Source organism: Haliotis asinina, chromosome 5 (genome assembly GCF_037392515.1).
Source record: "Haliotis asinina isolate JCU_RB_2024 chromosome 5, JCU_Hal_asi_v2, whole genome shotgun sequence".
Lineage (NCBI taxonomy): Eukaryota > Metazoa > Mollusca > Gastropoda > Lepetellida > Haliotidae > Haliotis > Haliotis asinina.
Genome location: NC_090284.1, coordinates 21061876 through 21085056, shown reverse-complemented (window position 1 = coordinate 21085056; position 23181 = coordinate 21061876). Strand labels below are relative to the sequence as shown.

At 36.3% G+C, this 23181-nt stretch overlaps 2 protein-coding genes across 8 annotated transcripts in view; one reads left to right on the top strand and one right to left on the bottom strand.

Moving 5' to 3' along the window:
• LOC137283455 (calcium-activated potassium channel slowpoke-like) overlaps positions 1–13367 on the top strand; it is a 139685-nt gene extending 126318 nt beyond the window's left edge. For all 7 annotated transcript variants that reach the window (XM_067814960.1, XM_067814959.1, XM_067814956.1 and 4 more), the window contains 8 exons: positions 2128–2302; positions 2885–3109; positions 4330–4531; positions 5077–5175; positions 6090–6220; positions 6666–6860; positions 7164–7334; positions 11809–13367. In XM_067814960.1, coding sequence (XP_067671061.1) covers positions 2128–2302; positions 2885–3109; positions 4330–4531; positions 5077–5175; positions 6090–6220; positions 6666–6860; positions 7164–7334; positions 11809–11889 — 1279 coding nt within the window. In that variant the 3' untranslated portion in view covers positions 11890–13367. The remainder of the gene's footprint in view (positions 1–2127; positions 2303–2884; positions 3110–4329; positions 4532–5076; positions 5176–6089; positions 6221–6665; positions 6861–7163; positions 7335–11808) is intronic.
• A 5383-nt stretch (positions 13368–18750) lies between these two features.
• Positions 18751–23181, bottom strand: part of LOC137283420 (sodium-independent sulfate anion transporter-like) — a 47716-nt gene continuing 43285 nt past the window's right edge. The window contains exon 21 of the mRNA XM_067814894.1: positions 18751–22561. Coding sequence (XP_067670995.1) covers positions 22494–22561 — 68 coding nt within the window. The 3' untranslated portion in view covers positions 18751–22493. The remainder of the gene's footprint in view (positions 22562–23181) is intronic.

Below are 23181 nucleotides of genomic sequence, written 5' to 3'. Positions count from 1 at the left end.
GCAGAGCTGAAAAAAAGCATTGATACTGATAAACTTACGAACATGTCTTAGGGTATCTATGGCTTTAAAGAAAATAATTGTTTTGAAGGTTGAAAAAATATGTCATCATTCATCATTATGTGAATATCATATCAGTTCATATGTATTCTAGTATCCTCATTAAACACCTCATCAAGTGGTATATCATCCCGATAGGTGAGCTTCAGTGCCTTGGGTTCTTCGGTTACTGTTTCAATGGTCATACCGAAATAAGTTCATTGTTAATACACTGTACATTATTTCTTAAAAAGGCACCATTTCTAGTTCATTTAACACTCATTAAACAAAACTCAACGGTTCATTTTAGGTCTCGCAAGCACTGACAACCACACGTTTGTTATTATACTATTACAGGTACCATTGTTATGAAACTATTTTAGACTTATGAAAAATGATCAACTATAAATCACGAGAAGTTTTTACCTGTTGCGTTACCAAAGTCATGCTTTTCATGTTGCCCAGTGTCTGAAGCTTCTGTTCGTCACGCAAAAGACCTGGGTTCATTTCCCCACATGGCGACAGTGTCTGATGCCCATTTCTAGTATATCACGCCGTGATATTGCTGGAATATTGCTAAAAGTGGTGTAAAATTAAACACACACTTGTTCCACCACCAGCAGTGAATGTTTAGATCTACTTTTGCAGAGAATAATATTAGTTTAGAGTGAGTGAGTGAGTTTAGTTTTACGCCGCACTCAGCAATATTCCAGCTATATGGCGGCATTAGTTTAGACATTAATATGGACAGTAATAGTGTTTGCTTGGACCACCTTATTTATATAGGGCAGTTCAGTTGCACAGGAAATGAAGTGGTGTTATCTGACACACAGAGAATCACAACAAAAATAACAACACATCAAATAGACATGTTTGCATGTTTGTTGTTTCCTGGTTGTGTACACCTAGCATGCACATACTGATATCCTACCACATATTATGTTTAACAAGTCAGGAATATTGTGTGTATTGTATAAACATATTGTTTATCATCCCAAAAATCTAAACATCTAAAGTACAGTATTTGCACCATCTACTGTTTATATTTCATGTAAACGTTTACCAGGTTTAATGTTTTAATGGTTGTTCTAGTTCATATATATTATTTGTTTAGAGGAAAACATTCTCAATTATGGTTTTGACATAACATATGTAGACATATGCTAAGCAGATGTTTGTGCAGATGTGGTCCCCATATGCATGTGTGAAAACAGTGATGTTATACAAATATGCTGATTTGTAGAGCTGTGATGATATTTTGTACATATTATCAATAATCATGATACTTTATCTGAGGATAAATATCAATACATTTTTCAGAACCTGATAATTTTGTATTGTTGATTTAAAATTATTGATTTTCACTAGAAAATGACAGTTATGTCAAAATTTGCACTGTTATTAACTGTCAAAATATAGTCAATTTTAATAAATAACTAAAGATAGCATATCATGATATGCATTGATCTGAATTGTATCATTCCAAGATATCGCAATATGCACCATATCAAGAAGTTTCTGTATCATCACACCTGTACTGATTTGATCATCAATAATAAAGTTGTCTTTAATTTTAGAACTTTTCAAACAATTGGCACATTAAGTAAAAAGTACATGATGCAGATTACTCTTCTCAAGTATAGCAAAAAAACTGCTTTTAATAATGCCCACTGCAATGATGCTTAAAAGTGATACTCATATTCGGTTGATATCATCATATCCTTATTCCAAAGGCTGATGCTCATGCTGTTGATCACTGGATTGTCTGGTCGAGAACTGATTATTTACAGACCAGTGCCATATCTGGAATGTTGCTGACTGCAACATTAAGCTTAAGTAACAAACCAACCAAACCCATGTAAATCCCTTACTAGCTATTCGTCTTTTGTGTGGCAAGCCAAATCAATTGGAAACTACTTCTGTCCTTTAGTCCTGATATGGCTAGAATGTGGCTAAAATGAGAGATAACTCACTTTCTCCCTTGTGTAATTTTTTGTTTCAAAATTATTGAAATTCTATCATTAAGCATCACTGCAGTGCCTGATATGCAAATTTCCTACCTTCCTCTGCAACATATCTCCCCTTCTGTAGGCCAACCAGTGCAAGTAAAGCTTCTCTGGATGGAGGGACAAGTTTGAACCTGAGTGAAGCCACATCACCAGTGCCCTCCACAGACCAGTTGACTCCCGGGGAGGAACCAAGAAGATTCGACTCCACAGGGATGTTTCACTGGTGTCCGGACAGGCCGCTTGATGATGTGGTTATTGTAAGTGGGTTTGAGTAGCTGCTTCATCTGTAGCGGGAATCTTATACCCATGAAGATCTGGGTTAGAACTGATCTTCAGTAACCCATTCTTGTCATTAGAGGTGACTAATGGGATCTGGTGGTTCGGTTGTATAGGTCAGTGCTCATGCAGATTTTCAATCACTGAATTATCAGGTCCAGACTAGTGCTGAGTCCTGCATGTAACATAACTCAATCACTAAAGGAATTTACCAAAATCTCTTGTATGTATGAATTATATGAGTTTATCTATGTAAATTCTGAGGAATGGTGAAATTTATATGATCATCCTGAACCCTGAACAAATTCTGTATTTAATATCTTCCCCCTTGCATCTCTGGTATCATGGATATTTTTATGGCCTGTTATATACCATATTGTCTTGATTCTTAAATTTATAATACGTTAAATCCTTATTTTACATCAATATGTGTGACATTGTAGAACAGATTATAGATAATTTAACTTCATTATTGATAACATTTGACTTGTGTTAGCAATGATACGACTGAAATAATTCAAGTGTGACCAAAAGTCACACCTCTGTCACACTTCGCCTTGCAGGACCGGAATCAGGCTTCATTAACGACAATGCACAGTCACGTGATAGTGTGCCTCTTTGCTGACCCACACTCACCTCTGATTGGTCTACGCAACCTGGTGATGCCACTGCGTGCCAGCAACTTCCACTACCACGAACTGAAGCATGTTGTCATTGTTGGCGACCTAAAATATCTGGAAAGAGAATGGAAGACATTACAGAACTTCCCAAAGCTTTCCATATTACATGTAAGTTTAAATACTAGTGTGTAGTATATTACAATATGTTTGTGTATGTTTTGTAATATCCTTTTTATTCATTTGTGTATCTCTACATATGTACAAGCAGAGTGAAAAATTGGATTAGAATTCAGCAATCAATGCTGTTGTAAGAAGCAACTAAAGTGATCAAGTGGTCAAGATCGCGGTCTTGATTGACACATATAATTTTATCCCAACTGCATAGACTGATGCCCATGATGTAGATCACTGGATTGTCTGGTCCAGACTTGATTATTTAGAGATTGGCACTATATAGGTGGAATGAATATTGCTGTGTGTGGACAAACAAACAAATCTACACAAGTACCACTCAAAGGTTATAATTTTCCTTAGGCAAGCAAGATAAGTAACTGGAAGTAGAGTCTTCACATCAAAACTCCCTTGCCGGGAGAAGATACCACTGCAGTTTAACTGTCTCATCAGTAACACTTGTACTTACCCATGATCAAAATTGAATCTACCACAATTTAAAATATTACCAGAAGTTTTCAGGCATCCAAATGTATTTCAATTGTCCCCAAAGAAATATTGTGGATAAAGTGCATTAATATGCATGACAGATGAAACTGCCTTGTGAACGCTGCTTACTTTGTGGTAAATTTACATACACATGAAAAAAGAAAAAAAGTTTGGCAGCATCTAAGAGTTTTAACCTCATATCGCCTTTTGTATTCATATCATAATTATGTTTGTGTGCATGATTATATTGACCCTTCTGGAGCACCAGACATTGATTTAAGGTGTGCACATGCTATGTTCAGAGGGAGCTTTACATGCAGTATGTGTGACCAGTATCATGGCTACACCTGATATTGACATTGAGCTTGGTTATTGATATTTAGCTGAATTTTTTAAGAATGTATGCCAGAATCTTGAAACTGACCACACTTGTTAATGTCATGCGACCACAGTTACCAGTGCTAGAGAACAAGTCTGTTTTTACAATGTATGCGCCAAGGATTAAATTGCAGATTTTTGTTCTTCTTGCTTTTAGATTATCCATCTAATTAGTCCTTTTTGGTCAGTTTATGCAAATAGTAAGTTAAAATGAGGTTTGGAAAAGTTCCTTTGCTATGGTTAATGGTAACATAGTGATAATCTGAGAAATATGGGGTGTCCTAATACTTTTTTCCATGTGTATATTTTGTGTACAACCGGGAAGAATAATTTGTGTCTTTTCTACTCAGGGATCGCCTCTCAACCGTGCCAACCTTCGTGCAGTCAACATTAACCTATGTGATATGTGTGTTATCGTGTCTGCCAAGGATAAGAATATTGATGACCCCAACCTGGTGGACAAGGAGGCCATTTTGTGCTCACTGAACATCAAAGCTATGAACTTTGATGACAGTATCGGACTCATCCAGTCCTCAGCCCCCACCAGTGCAGGTCAGTACCTCACCCCAGGTCTGTATCTATTCCAGACCTTAGACCCCACCAGATCAGGTCAGTACCCCCTACAGTCCCTTGTCCCCATCAGATGAGGTTAGTACCTTGTCCAGTCCTCACCTCAGGTTGCTACACCATCTAGTCCTCAGCACAGGTCAGGACCTCACTCCTTGTTTTGTTGTGTTAAGGATCTGCATATTAAATGGTGAAAATTTTTTTTAAATTATGCCGCTAACAAACTGACCATTTAATTATTACCTGCATCTCAGACATTTTACAGTTCTTGAAATGCTGAACTGAACACAATTTGCTTTTTGTACATGCTTAAAAATAGAAACAACAGAGAAAGGACCACTACAGTTTTGGTCTGATTTTTTTGGTTTGTTTTGTTGTCTGAACACAAATCTCAGCAACCCCTGACAACAGTTGGAAGCATTTGATGCCATATATATCAACCATCTGACAGTTTAAAATCTGTAAAATCCACCTGAAAATGTGTAACCTTAATGTCAAGGGCAGGAAGTGATAATGTCTGTCCATCTCAGGGTTCTTACCTCCTGGGTTCTCCCCGATGGGCAGTCCGGCCAGTGTGTCCAGGCGAGGCTCCGTGTGTGGATCCAATGTGCCACTCATCACTGAACTAGGTAAGTCACATAATCTCACACATCTCACACATCTCTCACATCTCTCACATATCTCTCACACATCTCTCACATAATCTCACACATCTCTCACATCTCTCTCACATCTCTCTCAAACATCTCTCACATATCTCTCACATCTCTCTCACATATCTCACATATCTCTCACATAATCTCACACATCTCTCACATCTCTCTCAAACATCTCTCACATCTCTCACACATCTCTCACACAGTCAGGCTGGATGCCATACTTCAGTGAGTGGCCTAGACTAAGGCTTAGTCTCGGAATATATTTTAACTGAAAAGGAGACCCAGGGAGACCAGAGATTCAGAACCTGAGGAAATGTAGACTTGCTTCATTTAAGGCTTTAGCACAGCAGAGAAGGCTTAGCGTTAGGCAAAATAATGTGGTTCAGGGACTGTGAGACAGACTATGAGTGGCCTTGATGTCATCCTTTATTCTGACTCATGAAAAACGAAGTATGACCTCCTGAAAGTGTAGTGGAGTTGATTGTACTTATGCTCTGTCCCTGTACAGAGGACATATATCCATATTCAAGTTTTTGTCCAAAGATGATTGCATTACATTTCTTTACCTACCTCTCCAAATATTCCAGCGTGGAGGAGGACTTTCTCAAGGTAAAATGTATAAAGATATTTGGCTAACACCATCAAAATCAGAGTATCATTTGATTTTGTTTGCAGTCATGTTGTTTCAAGTCCATATGGAGTTGTCTTTCTTAGTTATATCAGGTTCTAATGGTTGTCAAAACTAAGAAATGTTGCAAAGCTATGTGAACCAAAATCTCAACAGAATTAGTGATTGAAGCAATGGGTGAACTAACCAAATTCCACAGTGAAAGAGCTGGAACATGGTATGTGGATGTCTTGTAATGATTGTTCAACTTTTGCAGCCAATGACTCAAATGTCCAGTTTCTGGACCAAGATGACGATGATGACCCTGACACTGAGCTGTACATGACACAGCCATTTGCTTGTGGTACTGCCTTCGCTGTCAGTGTTCTTGACTCACTCATGAGCACAGTAAGTTCCAGAACTTTATTTGTCTACAGATGTTAAAAATATTGCCTCATAGTTGTCTCCTTTGGTTGAGTCAGGATGCTAGGATCATAGATTCCTGTACCATTTTAATCTGTAACCTGATTTGTTTAGAATGCAACAATAATATCAATCGTTTTAGCCACCACCAGAGGATCGATTCCTGATGCGATTTATTTTTGGCCCAGGGACATAATTCATTCATAGTGGGCTCTGTCTTTTTCCTGAAAGTTTAATTCAATATTTTCAGTTTCAGGTTTTAAGTTTGAAATTTTAAGTTATTACCTTGTAATTTCAAGTGGAACAACAGTTGTATTGCATTGAAGTTTCAGATTAACATCTTGAATTTTGTGAGAAAAATATAGAATGGGCTGTTGATTAACATTATTTTAAAATCTGCAGAAGTCAGAGAATGTCTGTCTCATTTCAGAGTTATTTCAATGACAACGCACTGACATTGATCCGCACCCTGATCACAGGGGGCGCCACCCCCGAGCTGGAGCAGATTCTGGCTGAAGGGGCGGGGATGAAGGGGGGCTACTGCACCCCGTCTGTCCTGGCAAATCGGGACCGGTGTAGAGTGGCACAGATCTCCTTATTTGATGGCCCACTGCAACAGTTTGGGGTAGGTGTCAAGATCACTCCAGGCTTATCTGTAAGGTGGGAGGTGATTGGCTAGGTGATGTTACAACTGAAAATTTGTGATGTCATGTTAGGTGATGTTATAGTTGAATATTGTTGATGTCATGGTAGGTTGGTTTTCAGTTGAATATTGTTGATGATGTTAAAGTTGAACACTGACAATGTCATGTTGCTTTCAGTGTTTCTTGTTATAATAATGCGGAACGTAACAGATAAATAATGTGATATATACTGAGCTTTATGAGTTTGTCACTGATGCATTGGTATGTTTTGTTTCTGCCCCCAGGAATCAGGTAAATATGGAGATCTGTTTGTCCATGCCTTGCGGCACTTCGGCATCCTGTGTATTGGGCTGTACCGATTCCGAGACACAAGCGAGTCTGTGAAGAGCCCCTCATCAAAGCGGTATGTGATAGCCAACCCTCCTGAAGACTTCAAGCTGCTTCCTACAGATCAGGTGAGTTGGAAAACTCAGTATGTGATACCCATTCTATTAATTTCACCGTACCCTGCTAACCACCCACCATGTCTCCGAGTTTTGTAGTTTAGTAAGTCTACACTAATTTCAGGCCATGAGCCAAACTAACAGGATTTGAAGTCACATTTGGAATGAATTAGGTTTCATTCTCTGGCTATTTATAATAATTTCCAAATGAAGTAAATCTGAGAGAATAACTCCAGGCTGTTTTCTATTATTTTATTGATGGATGTGAAAAATAACTGAAGTGCAAAATACCCAAACAAAACACAAACAGGCATTAAACACAAACCAGACAGGTTTAATACAGAACAAATTTTAGGGATAGCAACTTCTTGAGTTTATTTTCATGACGTTTCAGGACTTATCCAAGCCCCCTCATCAGGTTGAGCTGACCTGAACAGTAAGGCTAACTGTTAACCCCCTGGATGCCACAGGGACATATATGTCCTTCCTCTACATACCTCACTTGGAAGTCCAATAAAATTCTAAATATACCACGCATATATAAATACTTCACAGTTTTGAATTCTACGGAAAATTCCCAGTTTCTTGATACCATCCACTATCATCTCAGACCAAGCTAAAGTGCTTAAAATCGCCTTTCAAAAAAGGCTTCTTCGTAAATGTCGCCATTTTTCAAACTGTACAAAATCGAGATTCACAGCGTTATTTGCAGTATGTTTTGAAATGTGAAAATCGGATAATTACTGGGAGTAATGAATTTCTCAAATAGCATATTAATGATCACTGATATCAAGTTTTCATGTAACCAGGAATGATAATTCTGAAACGTCACCGATGTACCCAGAATCGGTTGGGATGTTTTCGAAAATACACTTACACGAACGCCGAAGTGCGCTTTCCGCCATATTGGATAGTGTTTACAAAATCACGTTTCGAGAAGGCCGGTATTGAGAAGCCCATTACATCATGTATACTTCATAGTTAGCTGCGACAAATGCATCATTGAATTCCCCATATAATATATCTTAGAATCAAAATACAAATGGTCTTTGTCACCAATACCAACTGTCTAGACAAACGAAATATATTTTGTATGAAAACGAACACTGTGCTCGAAAGACAGCGCTTGACTGAAATGTAAACAAAGAAAAATTCCAATTTTACACTGCGTAGCATTTTCGGAAATTTCCCAACATCCAGCCCTCTAATCATTGCTTACAATGGCTCAATACGCTCAGTATATTCAGGGGAAGAGTATCGTGGCAAAAAATAGCAAATTGAAAATAGATACAATGAAATAATTTGGTAATTCATAAGAAACTGTCAAACTTTCAGTGCAGCGTGACGCCATGACTGACGCAAAATCACACAGAACGACAACGGTACTTATCGGCATTTCGTCATTTACAATGTAAACCATAAGAACATATCACAATACACAGATAGTCAGAATAATTCTGATTACTTACATCTCACATTTATATACAAAAGATCCCTGAATCAAGCAAAAAGTCGTCGCAAAATCCCGTGTACCCTTCTCAGCGAAGCCGCCATTTTGAAAGAAATCGGTCATTGGTAGTGATGTCATACATCAACATTGTTGCACATATTAGGCAATTTCTTTGAGGTGAAGGTCAGTTGGACAAGAGTAAACACAATGCCCATACCGTTCCGATTGCACTTATAGTATTGTGATGTATATTTTGCGCATCGTTCAGATATTTTTTCATGAAACTGATTTCAGTATCTACATATATCCATGTTCAACACCATATCATGTGTGGATATAAGGTATCCGTTTTTATTCTTTGAAAGCTTTTGATTGTTTGAATAATATCTACAAGGGAAATTGACTCAGTAAGTGTATTATACCACATTTTAAGCCTCTACACAAGTGTTGGAAGATCACACGAAGCCATTACTGCAACATGTGCTTTAGTTCACGTGATGTGCAATATTCAATACGTTGGGACAAATATTGCAGTTACATATGAACAGGTTAATAAACAGCGATTTAATTCCAACTTAGAAGTAAAACGGATAATATTAATGAAAATGATTTGTACATTTTATCAAATATAGGGGCACACATACTACTATTTAAAGGAATTGTCTTGTTCATTGTATTGGTTTGTGTCGTTTTTATAGACAAAACTATTATGAATATTAATTGACCAGGTGCGACTTTGTCAAAACGTTTCATGATTCATTATCATTGTTTTTCAATAATAAAGTCAATTCAAATGCGATTAAAATATATCTGATGCCAGAATGTCTAACTCAAACAATATTTATACGGAAATTGTTAAATTATATACATCAGGTCAAGTCTTAATTTCGACAAGCATTACGTCCATTTTCTAATACTTCTTTACTGAAAAGGCGATGTCTTTGTACCTTTCATTGCATACTTATGAAGGGAATTGATTTCATAATCATGAGAAGAAAAGTCTTTTTCCTAAATGAATACTCAATGAATATTCAGGTGTTGTGAACTTTTCATTTAAGCTAAATTGATGCTAGGCAGGTGCGCGTGTTGCTCACAATAAGATATGTAGTAAAACCGTGTAATTGTTGATATATTCAGGACACTATTTCAGTGATAAAACCATTCATTTTATATTTTGGCTAAAAAGTGTTGAATTCTGACACAGAAGCCGATATCTTTTACACATTGAATGGAAATTAGGTTAGATATATACTAATCACCAACCAGAGTAGTCTTTTTCCGACGTCACAAAATGCACAAAACATGCTGTGACGTCAACTAAAATGTCGCATTATTTTCAGTTATTTCATTACGTTTGAAAATGTGGCTGTTACTCCATTAATAATGATGGAAAATTAATAAAAATACATATACACAAACAGGAGAATATGGGAATCTAAGAACTAAAATATGTATCGGATAGGGACATCCAAATCGCTATTGCCTGATTTTTGATGTAGTACACTTGCATCTTTTCTTACAAATTGTGAAACTACCAAAAGCTTTCCTCTCACACTGGGGAAATTTGTATTGGAATAGTTTGGTTCACTGTGAATAAAACATCACGAAAATATACTGTCCATATCCACAGCAAATTCTCTCCATGTGATCGGAGTTACATTGACCTAATGTAAACCATAGCTGAGTTATGCCCCCTTATCTTTATATGTGCATGAACTCTCTGTCAACATTTGACGTCATAGTAGAAAATCGATTTTTGACATTTATTGCGGGTCATTTTTGATTTTGTGAGTATGACGTTATGCATTAGCACATACATCCATTTCATATACACTCATGTCGTTCAGATATCAAGCTGTATTTTCTTCGCTCACACTTTCCGTAAAGATGCTAAATTAAAAAAATCGTAGCAGAGTGCTTTTATTGGTGCACGATAAAAAACTGAGAAATTTACTGTTTTTGAACACACACAAAAGTTTTGGACAACTTTTAGCAGTGTCTATTTCTCAAACCCCTGAGGTAGCCGCAATTATATTTATACCAACGGATAGGAAATCAAATATTCCACATGTCTGTGCAATTTCATAGCCGTACGCAGAACCTGGGCCACGCGATCGCAAATCTCGCACAACGTTCACTTTTCAAACTTTATGAAAATGTGCGCCTGAAAAAAAACTCGGCATCCAGGGGGTTAACTCTGCCCATGACCTCACAATGCTTATGACATCACAATGCTATGACAACATGATACCAGTAGCTGTGACAACATACTAGAATTAGTAGTGAATGGTTACAACTAACATGACTCATAGAATGAATGCATCTTATTTTGAATATATAGTAGTGTTGTTGGATTAAATTAGAAATGACAGATCCATGGATGTTTTGAGAATGCATCACCAGATGGATTTCATTCAAAGCTGTTCATTCAGTTATCCCCTGTTAAGTGACTGGAATATGATATGAAACTTTCAGGTTTACAATTTTTAGTCAGTAGTGTGTGATTTGACCCTGAAAACCCTGACCATGCACAGATGCAAGAAAATTATCGGAAAAAATGGTCTTCAGTGATTTATCGACCTGCCTGAAAAATGTCAAGATTCCTGATGAAACCCCATGCACATGTAGGAGGCTCCCATGTTGTGCTCCCATTCATTGTGTTTGCAAGTGGTGATACCGTGAAATGATGCTGCATATACAAGATGAATGTCACTGTAACGTTCCTCAATGGGTTTTCTTTCCACCAGACTTCAAAGTTCAGGTTCCCCTACTTTTTTTAAGAGCATACATGTATATCCTATAATTATTCTAGCCACATCTACCTACCATTCACCACATGGGGCAGTGAGATCTATTGATTAAAGCTTTTGCATGTCACTCAGGTTCAATACTCTACATGGTGCGCAATGTGTGTGGCCCATTTATGGTGTCACACACCATGATTTTGCTGTAATATTGCTAAAAGTTGCATAAAACATTACTCACTCCAACAAACTACATAACCAAGTTGTGATTTTTAATGCTTATGTTTTTCAGGTCTATTGTCTTCAACCTTTCAACTTCAATGAAATCATGAAAAAAGCGAAAAAGAAAAGAAGGACAGAGACAGATTCATAGCTGTAACCATGGTAACAGGAGGCAATATCAATTCTCAAGCCCAGCGGTATTCAACAGAAAAGATATAAAATACTCTTCAATCTGGTCATTGTCTATCTTCATGCGAAGTGATGGTAGTTTTTATATAACATACATTTACACCACCAAGTTGTTGCTGTTTCTCAATGTTTAAGATGTATTCTTCATTATTTAAGTGCCCAATACTCGTCTGCAAATCCTGGCCTTAAACATCAAGGTGTTTAATCCGATATAGCTAAAAATTTTAATGGTTGCCATTAGTCAAAATGTTTTGAATCTTAGACAATGATAATAATTTGGATTTTATTACTCAGTTTTATTATTAGATTTGAAAATAGAGTGAAAATGAAAGATTTAAAAGCAGAATAGTATCATTTACTTTCCTACAGAATGTTCTCTTAATGTATATTATTTACGGAATATAATATGACTCAACTTCACAGCATATCCACATTATTTCTCTCAAACATATCACGTTGACAAAGGTTTAGAATATATGAAGTAAACTCAAACAGTGCCGCTGCAAAGAGTTGTCTTATTAATGGTATTTGAATAATTTCATGTTGATATAATAATTGTTAAATAATTGTAAGTGTTTCTATACCAAATACTGTCAAACTAATAGTCTTTGTTTTATATCAGTATACATGTATCAATAGACATCTTAATTGATGCTTCAATAATTGTATTGCTCAATGACAACTGTTCATTTAATTGACGTAAGATATGTAGTTTTAATAATGATGTTCCTACACTGCTGATTTGCATAATGATAATCTGTCATTTTAATTTCCCTGGCCCATTTGTATGTAATGTAAATATTCAGTTACAGAGATATTCCACCTGTTAAATCAAAATCATAATTTGATATTTACCTATATCCAGATCCCCAAATGAAAGCAAAATAAAATATGCTCAAATTTACTCTCATATGGTGCTTGTTAGCCACAAAGGTAATATTTTACTCCCTTGCTGGGTGCTGCCAGTTTGGCAAAGTTTGGTGATGCCATGCTTTCTTGAAAGTAATGTTTTGACTCTTCAGATTTCCATATCAATATGAAATAGTGGAGGATTATTTAATCAACACATGGAGACGTGGGTTATGATTAAAATAACATGTTTGATTTTGGCAAAGTTTGGTGATGCCATCCTTTATAGGAATATTGTCTCGACTTTGCAGATTTCCACATCAGTTTGAAATAGTGGAGGATTATCCCTTTAATCAACATATTGAGCCATGGGTCCTGATTAAATAAAATGTTTACAGTGCTTCATTGTTACATGTTCGTAAGCCTATGATAAACTATAGAGTTACGACAGGTTATAATGTTACAAACGCATAAGTGGATTGGGACCCAGGACTCACAATACTTATGAGATGTCATGTACAAACAGTAGTTGTGAAATATTGTCAAATTCAATGCAGTACAGATCAATTCAAAATTTGAAAAAAAACAAAATTCAATTTTTTCACTAAAATGACATTATAATTCATTATATAGATGCGAAGTATCCTTTAAAACTTACCACTGTAAATGACGGATTTAAACACCCATGGCACAAAGGTTTTATACAGTATTGTTTTGTAAACGATAGCTCCACTTTGATGAGTTTTGATAGCTGATCATGAAAAATTAAGAAACATTATTATTAAAAATGTTTCTGGTACTAAAAGACAAGCAGTGATAGTTCACATATCTTTCCAGAAAAATCAAATATTGTTTACAATGTTTAGAAAACATGCTAGGACTAAGCTGGAATAGGGCGTGTGATATGTCGAGTATGGTACAACTTGAATCGTCCAACTATCATAATAACTTTGAAGTGTTGATTGATAAGCATAAAATTAAAATTTGTGTTTGTGTGTAGATATTTCATCACAAGTTTTATCAGTTTTACTTTAAAATGGCAATATTTGACCATGGCACCTAATAAAAAGACTAGCAATGCACTGTGGTGTTTTATTGAGTCTTGGAAGTTAGCTTGCCTCGATTCAGCGGACTCTTTGATAAATATTGTGGCAATTTTTTTTTTCCATTATTTTTCACACAATGAATTGTACTTAAATGAAAGTTCCACTGTGTATATATACATTTATAATATGTGTATATTGAGCTGTATACATTCAAAATGTATATCATTTGAAGAAATAGTTTGTAAATACATTGATGTAGATAGCTGTGTATTATATATAAAATTGAGTTAATATATTTATGAAGAATCTGCCCTAAGAGATTATGTCCAATGGATCTAGATGTACCCTTATGTATTGGTGAATGAGTTTAAGTTTTTGCATTGCAAAAAGTTAGGAGAGATTATTGAGGTTATACATTTAGAAGTAATTACATTTTGGTTTTAAAATAGTTTATGGTATAGCATGATGGTAATAATGGATTTTTGTTTAGGGTGTAGTATTTCCCTACCACTGTTCAAAAAGTTAAGTCATGTCTGTTATCTGTATATGAACTATATATACTCAGAGGATCTCTGTGTGTCCTTTTCACAAGACGAAGCTCATGTTGGTCAATATATTGTACAGTCACAGGCTATTTGTTACGATTTTCACTTGTTCTAACACTGTCACATGACCAATGTGCTGATGGGAACACAACTAGCTTCAGTATTTAGCGGGCAACCATTAATACCACCACAAAGGCCAGTTTTTTTGTCAATCTTTGTATTATATGCACTTGCAATGTTTGAACCGACATTTTATTATTCAACTTGACCATCAATCTAGTCTTTGTCATAGAGCTCAAACATAACCAAGTGTGTTTTTACATTTATTCATGAAACTGTTTGAAATTCTGGTTTGTGTGTTAGTTTCTTGATGTACACTGCATTCCTATCAACTAATAATAACACTTTCTTTTTCTTATACATATTTAGTAAACAGGTCTTTTCACATTTGACCAAAGTCAGACAAATCTTGTCTGTCTGTCAAATTTGAAAACATGCTTTCAGAAACATCGTGTAATTATAACAGTATTTTTTTTAATCACCAAGATACTCTAAAATTAAGAGGAAAACCAGTATTCATGTCAATCATATTTCATATAATATTTGATATAAACAATTCTGTAGTTAATCACCAAAAATGTGGCCATGACAATATTGACCCAATTTCATGACATTATAACTTAAAAAGCAATTTTTTACCAAAAGTTTAACATATGGTGAGACTTTGTTGTAAGTTGTCTGTGTCTCAGTCTTACAACATCTAGCTCAGGAAAATAGTATATCAGTTTCCAGTGAGATAAGCACATCTCAAAACTCCTCAGTATTGTGTGTATGGATGCCTGCATTGCTTGTCAGTAATCTCTGCTACAAGTTCACCTTGCAGAGTTGTGTCCCTTTGCTTCCAGATCAGGTCCAGGTTTGACTCCAGATTTTTCCCCTGATAAGATTCTTGATCTGTTTGCAGTATAGTTGCTCAAGGATTTGTCGAGGTGACAACCATCTACACTCTGCATCCCTTCATAATTTTCTGACTTCCGTGATTTAACTGCAGTGTAAGTCAGTGTGGTGTGAGACTCGACTCACATGCTCACCAGATCGATGCTTGTACACTCCATGTTAAGTCAGTCTTTACACATCAGAAGCCATGTGCTGGAACACATATCATTGAGCAGTATGCTTTTAGTTCTTTTTATTACAAGACAACGGGCCGTCATCTGTGTTGTACTTAACACCTGCTTTAATTGTTCAATTTCCTATTGGTGTTGAAGGCTTTGCTAGAGGTGTTATTCTATGTATCTATTCAGGTCCCAGTGAAAAAAAACAAAACAACTGTCCTTGCAACTACTTTCATTTATCTCAATGACTCTTATCATTTCTGACATTTTTTTTATCAAATTATATTTTGAGACAAATACTATTTGATGATGAACTTATCATTGATATTTGTTCTACCTGATTCATATGAAATCATGTTTAAATTATTTTTCCTTGAAGATTGTTTAAATTTTCAAATACTCTTATTACCTTTTGTCAAACGTTATCATCCTATCCAACTTGATTAAGTGTTTGCATTTTCTTTGATTGTATCTATTGTCTGAGTGTGTACAGTTGTATCACATGCAGATATATATTTCCCTGTAACTGTTTTTATCCATTTTTGGACTACTGTTTATCATCATTTGTTTATGAATAAATTGCAACATTTCTCATATTGTGTAGGACAAACATTGACAGGCTAGGTTCGTGTGATGAAATTTAAGCAAGAAATGTTTATATCAAAATTAAATAAACCCTTGTGTTTTAACTAGTTTTTACTAATTTAACTTAATTAGAACTCTTAAACAATTTAGGAATTCGAGGGTGTCTATAGACATGCTGATTCTGGTGCCAACATGTTTTAAGGATTTTTACTTATAATTCTGTTCTGTCTCATGTATGTGAATATTTTAAAGTTGAAGAGATTGATGATCTTTGTCAGTATTCACTCCGAGTTTATTTTTCAGAGTTAAAGATGTCTCTCTTTTGAACATATTGAATGTATTTTGAGATTTAGGGGCAGGCAATAAATACAAAAGACAAACATAAAAGATATTTGTGTGTAATTATACCTTTATAATAATAATTCTGTTCAGTCTCTTTCGTGTAAATGTTATTAGGTGATAGAGACTGATGATCTTTGTTAGTATTTTCACCAATTTTTAGTTTTAGTTTGTTTTGAACTCTCCTCAGTATACTGAATGGATTTTGTGGTTTAGTTTGCATGCAATGTTACATACAAACAAGATTACTGTGTAATTATTTCTTTTTAGTGTCACACACAGTATTTAACCATTTTGCAAGTTAAGAAACGTCATTACTAACATATCTCTAACACAGTAATATGCTGTAGTTAACTGTCACAAAAAACAAAAACATTTACTGTGTTTCCACACCTGAGAGCCAAAGCTGTAAAATGAAGGAAATCATCATGATTTATTGTAGTTAGGGATTGCTTGGTGATTTTAGTCAGAAGCCATGAAATAATAGAAATCAAATCAAGGGTGGAAAGCTAAACACATATATTCCAAAGACCAATCAAACTTGCAAGACCCATTTTCACTGTAACATTTACCTTTTCACTCCAGAAATCCTGGATAAAATTGAAAAACACCCTTTAAGTACTTGAAAACATTTATACATCTTGTTTTTCAACTATTTCAGAAAGATCAATGTAAATCTTTGTCAAGTAAAACTTTACATGTCTTTAAAGTCTGAATGGTTTTGCATTATTTATTACTTCTGTCAAAGGTGGTCAACCAAGATTTTATATTCCAATTATATGATAATAAAATAACTTGTTATTGACAAGTTTTTAAAATATGGCTCTTACATAATGGTTTGTGAACTATGTTGTGAAGGTGGGAATGCTTTTCTGGTGGAATAACCAAGGGAAAGTACTCATACAAAGGGAGGTAACCCATAGGAAAAGCACTCTGATTGCAGTAACTCTACTAGTTGTAGATATTTCTATAAGTAGAACACCATGCAGATTGTTGCCTGTGATCAAAGTATTTTGTTACTGACAGTCAGTATACTGTATTTTTATAACTCACAAGAGGGAGAGCGTTTATTAGATCCATCATGATGTCAGGACAGAGTGCTGTGAACTTGCTTAATAAACCATTTCTGCTATATGACTGTGTTTGTAGTCTTGACAGTTGAGGGGGTTGCTCCATTAAATTAAAAAAAGCACACTTCTGTGAAAAATAATATCTCCCTATGACCTTGATCAGGGGTTCAAACAGATGACAATTCCCAACCTGTCAGAAGTTTGAAAACATTTCCATTTTACAGTGTGCTCGCTATCCATAGCAGCACCTCCGTCACATGAAAGTGAAAATAACAAGAAGACAAAGTCATCAATATTCCCTACAATGGCAAGATACTCTTTATGAATATGTCTATTATAAGTTATGATGATGGCAGTGTGAAAGGACAGTACTGAAAATATTTTAATAAGAATTCAAACACTACCAAAAGGCACCGTTTAACCACCAGACCAATCTACGTGCCAAGTTTGAAGAGGAAATATTGAAAGGTTTTACAGTTCTCCTACATGTGTCAAGTTTGGTGAAGAAATAGTGGACAGTTTTAGAGTTCTACTCCAGAAAAGAGCACTACCACCAATTTCAGTCCAAGTCAAACCTGTTGCCACTGAAATGCAAAAATATCAAAGTAAAAAATTGTTGCCATGGAAACTAGCCAAGCTACCAAATGGCACAAGTACACCACCAGATCTATCTATGTGCCAAGTTTGGAGGAGAAACAACAGCAAAACAACCAACCAATCTGGATTGCATCTGACAGAACACCAAATATTAATTTGCAGTCATAATAACTTTTTAACAAATCCTGAAAAAGTTACTCCTATCTGTGGCCAAGAATACAAAAAGAAGACATCAATATACCCCGTAATGGCAAAATACTCTGTGAATATGTCTACTAGTTATGATTATGTCAAATGTTTTGGTGTGTATATATCAAAGTAGAATGAGAGTCTAAAAGTTTCTAAGTGAACAGTTTTAAAGTTCTACTCTGGAAAAGAGCACTACCACCAAATTCAGTCAAACTGCACGTTGCCATGAAAACATACAAAAAATATTTTATTCAGACATCCAAACCTACCAAACAGCCATAGTAGACAACCAGATCTATGTATGAGTCATGTTTGGTGAAGAAATATTGAATGGTTTTAAAATTCTGCTCCGAAAATAATGAATGTTCGAATTTCATGGACACACTGGAGTCACAGAGTCCATTTCCCGGCATTATGCTTTTTCGGGGATAATTAAACATATTTGTTTTGTAATCTGCTGGCAGCAGGAAACAAATATATTAAAACTATTTTCCATTAGAATGTTTATTGCTGTTATACATATATGAAAAAACAACTGCCATAATAAAGATGATAGAAAAATAACAGAATATTAGTATTTTATCCCATATGTAATATATTTGATAAAATATTCCCTGTATACATTTGTTTACCATGACGGGAAACAGAATGTCAAATGCCAAAGCTAAAACTAAAGCTGGTCAAGCACAGTTAAAATAAACAAAATTAGTAACACATGTTGAAGTGAGTACGTTAACATTGCCCTGAACAAACTTTTGACAGAAAACATCTTTCCCTGGCCCCAACACTGCATCTTCTTATAATTGTATCACACTGAGTAAAGTGGCCTAGACCACACACTGCATCATAGGTCACACAGGTTTCATCCAGTACTGCATCCTGGGCTATGGTGACCTCACCCACACACTGCATCATCTTAAGTGGCTTTGGACCACACACTGCATCAAAAGTCACAGGTTTGCTCCAGTACTGCATCCTTTTGGGTTATGGTGACCTGACCCACACACTGCATCATCTCAGGTGTCCTGGACCACACACTGTATCATAAGTCACATGTTCGCTCCAGTACTGCATCCTTCTGGGTTACGGTGACCTGACCGACACACTGCATCATCTCAGGTGCCCAGGAGCACACACTGCATCATCTTGGGTGGCCTGGACCACACACTGTATTTTAAGTCACAGGTTCACTCCAGTACTGCATCCTTCTGGGTTATGGTGACCTGACCGACACACTGCATCATCTCAGGTGCCCAGGAGCACACACTGCATCATCTTGGGTGGCCTGGACCACACACTGTATTTTAAGTCACAGGTTCACTCCAGTACTGCATCCTTCTGGGTTATGGTGACCTGACCGACACACTGCATCATCTCAGGTGCCCAGGAGCACACACTGCATCATCTTGGGTGGCCTGGACCACACACTGTATTTTAAGTCACAGGTTCACTCCAGTACTGCATCCTTCTGGGTTATGGTGACCTGAACAACACACTGAATCATCATAGGTCACAAACCTCTTCCAATACTGCATCAATCTCGGGTGCCCCATGCACTGCATCATCTTAGGTCACTAACCCGATCCCAGAATCTGGATATGTTCCACATCAACCATCACAGGGGAGGACGTATGAACAGTATCACGTATGTCTTCCTGACGTGAACATATATTGAAGAGGACGTCCGATTCTTTCACATCATCATGGTCAATCTTTCACAGATTTGTCATACAGTCATTATACGTAACAATTCCCAAATGTGAAAGTAATCAGAGGGATCTACATCCTCTCTCTCTCTTCTCTCTCTCTTCTCTCTCTCTCTCTCGCTCTCTCTCTCTGTACAGAGGTCATGTTATATAGCAAACATCTTGGCAAACTGACTTTCGATGACATAAGGAATATACAATCAGTTGTGACGACATCTGAGTGGAACTTAAAACTGCAATGTCTCAACATAAACACTGACTTGGTGAAGTCTAAGATACTGGTGTAAATACTTCAAGTCATCTGACATTTGACACTACTGAAAAATTATGAACAAAGGAAAAGGCCCAATGGGCTTTGGTTGTATTTTGAAAAAACATAAGTTTGACTTAAAACTTCAACACACCATTTTTGGGCTGTGATATACTAACAACAAATCAGTATTGGCAAACATACATTACACATTCTCATTTCAACACTGTTCTGTCCAAGGTTGACTTCATGGTCACTTTGTATAAAAAGTAGACTTTTTAAATATTTGTCTTACAGGTTCCATCCACTCTTGAAAAATGTGAGAAAAAATTTCAAAAGCATATTCAACAAAGATATGTATGCATAAAACAATATGGCTGTGCCATGTTTCAGTTAAAGTTATCTAAGTACAACATTCAGGTTATTCACATGAAAAAATCTTGTACTACCTTATAATTTTATTTATTTCATTTAAACATGACACAAGGAAGGAAGACTTAATTCCACTAATGAACTTCCCATGCCTTCACTTCCAGATGACCTGACACACTTGACAAAATCATAAATTCTCAAGACAACTTCACATTTCAAGAGAACAAAATTGGCCCCAGACGTTTCTGTGAACTTCAAAACTCTGAAGAGACAGGATTTCCTAAGAGTTCTATCTGAATGACAAACAAATCGGAAGTGTCTTTCACACCACATTTTTTACTCACATGCTAATGGGGATTATTCATTCAAAAATTTTAAAGAAACATAACAATACACTGTCATCAGATATGATTGTCATTTTGACAGGGGGCTTGTCAAAAACAAACAACAGAGACAATATTCAGTCAAGATGAATCAACAAGCACTTGGGACTTTGATTACTACTCTCAAAGCATATATTGAGACAAAGTTGAGAAACAACCATCGATGTTTAAAAGATCATACCTGATCTTATGATAACATTACATTAACATACAATACCAAATGCCATTTAATATAAAAATATGCCTTGTTACAAAAACAATGTGACTGAAGTAAATATGCAAATGATCACAATCAGCTTCTTATACAAGTGACATCAAAATCATCACGGATGGGAAAACTGCTGACACAGCAGAGAGGAAGTTAGTTACAAGGGCCATATATACTGGACAAAATAAGTTGGTGATATTGGTATGTCAGTGAATAGATACATCATTATTCATAATTTCAAAATTTACAGATATCCTTTACTACTTTTGCCCAGTATATATTTTGAAAAACAGCCCCTATAGTGAGTGCACACTATCAGTAACCCAGCGAGCACTGACACAGCCCTGTATACTGAACACTGATCACTACACTGTGTGATGTCTCCAGCAGAAAATGCTGCCTGATTTCAAGTCACATTTCCCTCAGATATGTTCAGTACCCATACAGGATACAAATGTGCCTGCCATTTGCAAATGAAGAATATACAATGACAGTGATGTTCTAAAACAGCTGACAGCTCTTCTTAATTATTGCATTACTGTTCTGTGTAAACCATATACATAGCTATTAATTCACATTTCAAGATCAAGCAAAAAATATGGATTTTACCCGCTGATGACAGGTACCAATAAATATCTGCCTTCAGTTAAAAAATTGTGTCTCCCTGAAATCTATTTAAAGAAGAACAAGTATTCAAATATATTTCCTAACAAGTATACAGGTACAATGTTCTCTCCCAGGAAGTACTTGTTTGCAGGATGTGTTCCATGCCCGCAGTAGGGGTGTGTTCTCAGACAAATACCTGCTTGCCTTGATCAACCACAGCAGGCATCTACATATAATGTTCTGTCCAGCAAGCACCTGTCTGTCTTGGTCAATCACAGCAAGCACCTGCCTTGATTATCCACAGCAAACATTTGTCTGCCTTGATCATCCACAGCAAGCACCTGCACATAATGTTCCATCCTAGCAAAGCACCAGGTTGTCTTGATCAACCATATCAAGCACCTGCCTCGACCAACCACAGCAAGCACTTGCCTTGATCAGCCATAGCAAGCACCTACCTTACTCATACACAGCAGGCACCTGCATATAATGCTCCATCACAGCAAGCACTTGTCTGCCTTGATCATCCAAGCACATGCACTCAATATTCTGTTTGAACAAGCACCTCCACCCAATCTTCGGTCACAGCAAAGCACCTGCCTGCATTGACCAGACCAGCACCAGAATGCAATGTTCCATCCCAGCATGCACTTATACACAATGTTCTGTCCCAGCAAGCACCCGCCTGCATTGTTCTGTACCCTCACTAAGTTCTCTTGCTGATAAGTGGTTTGGTCTCATCGACATCGACATCAACATCCAACACTCTGTCCTCTGCAGAACACACAAAAAACGTAGCATAGCATTAAAATTCCAAAACAGCCAGTGATAAACACATTCATAGTAATGGAAATAAAAATGCCAGACCATGAGCTTGTATTGCACAGTTTACATATCATTAGCTAACTGAACACATTCAGAGAGTGTTTATCAGCATCACAAAAATGACAGTCCAGGTGGCTGACAGGATCAGGTGATCGTATCCGAATTGAGTAAATCGATGCTCATGATGTTGATCACTGGTTTGTCTGGTCAAGACTGGATTTTATACTTCATTATAATGCTGAGAGTGATGTAAAAAAAACACAAAATGACCAAACCAACCTTGCAAATCCACATAACCGACATGCTCAAAAACTGTTACAAAGATTTAATACTGACCCTTTTACCAAACTCAACATACTAAAAAAAAAAGGATTTAGAACCATTAATACTCTTGAGCATATGTTTTTGAGTTTTTATGCACAATATACACAAGTGTTTGATTATTCCTAACTTGATTTGTTTGGTGTATATCATTCCATCCTGGAAAATATCGTTGAGGAATTTCTATTTCAAAAGAAACCTGTGGTGTCCTCTATCACAAAATCATTTGAAGACAACCTCTCACATTT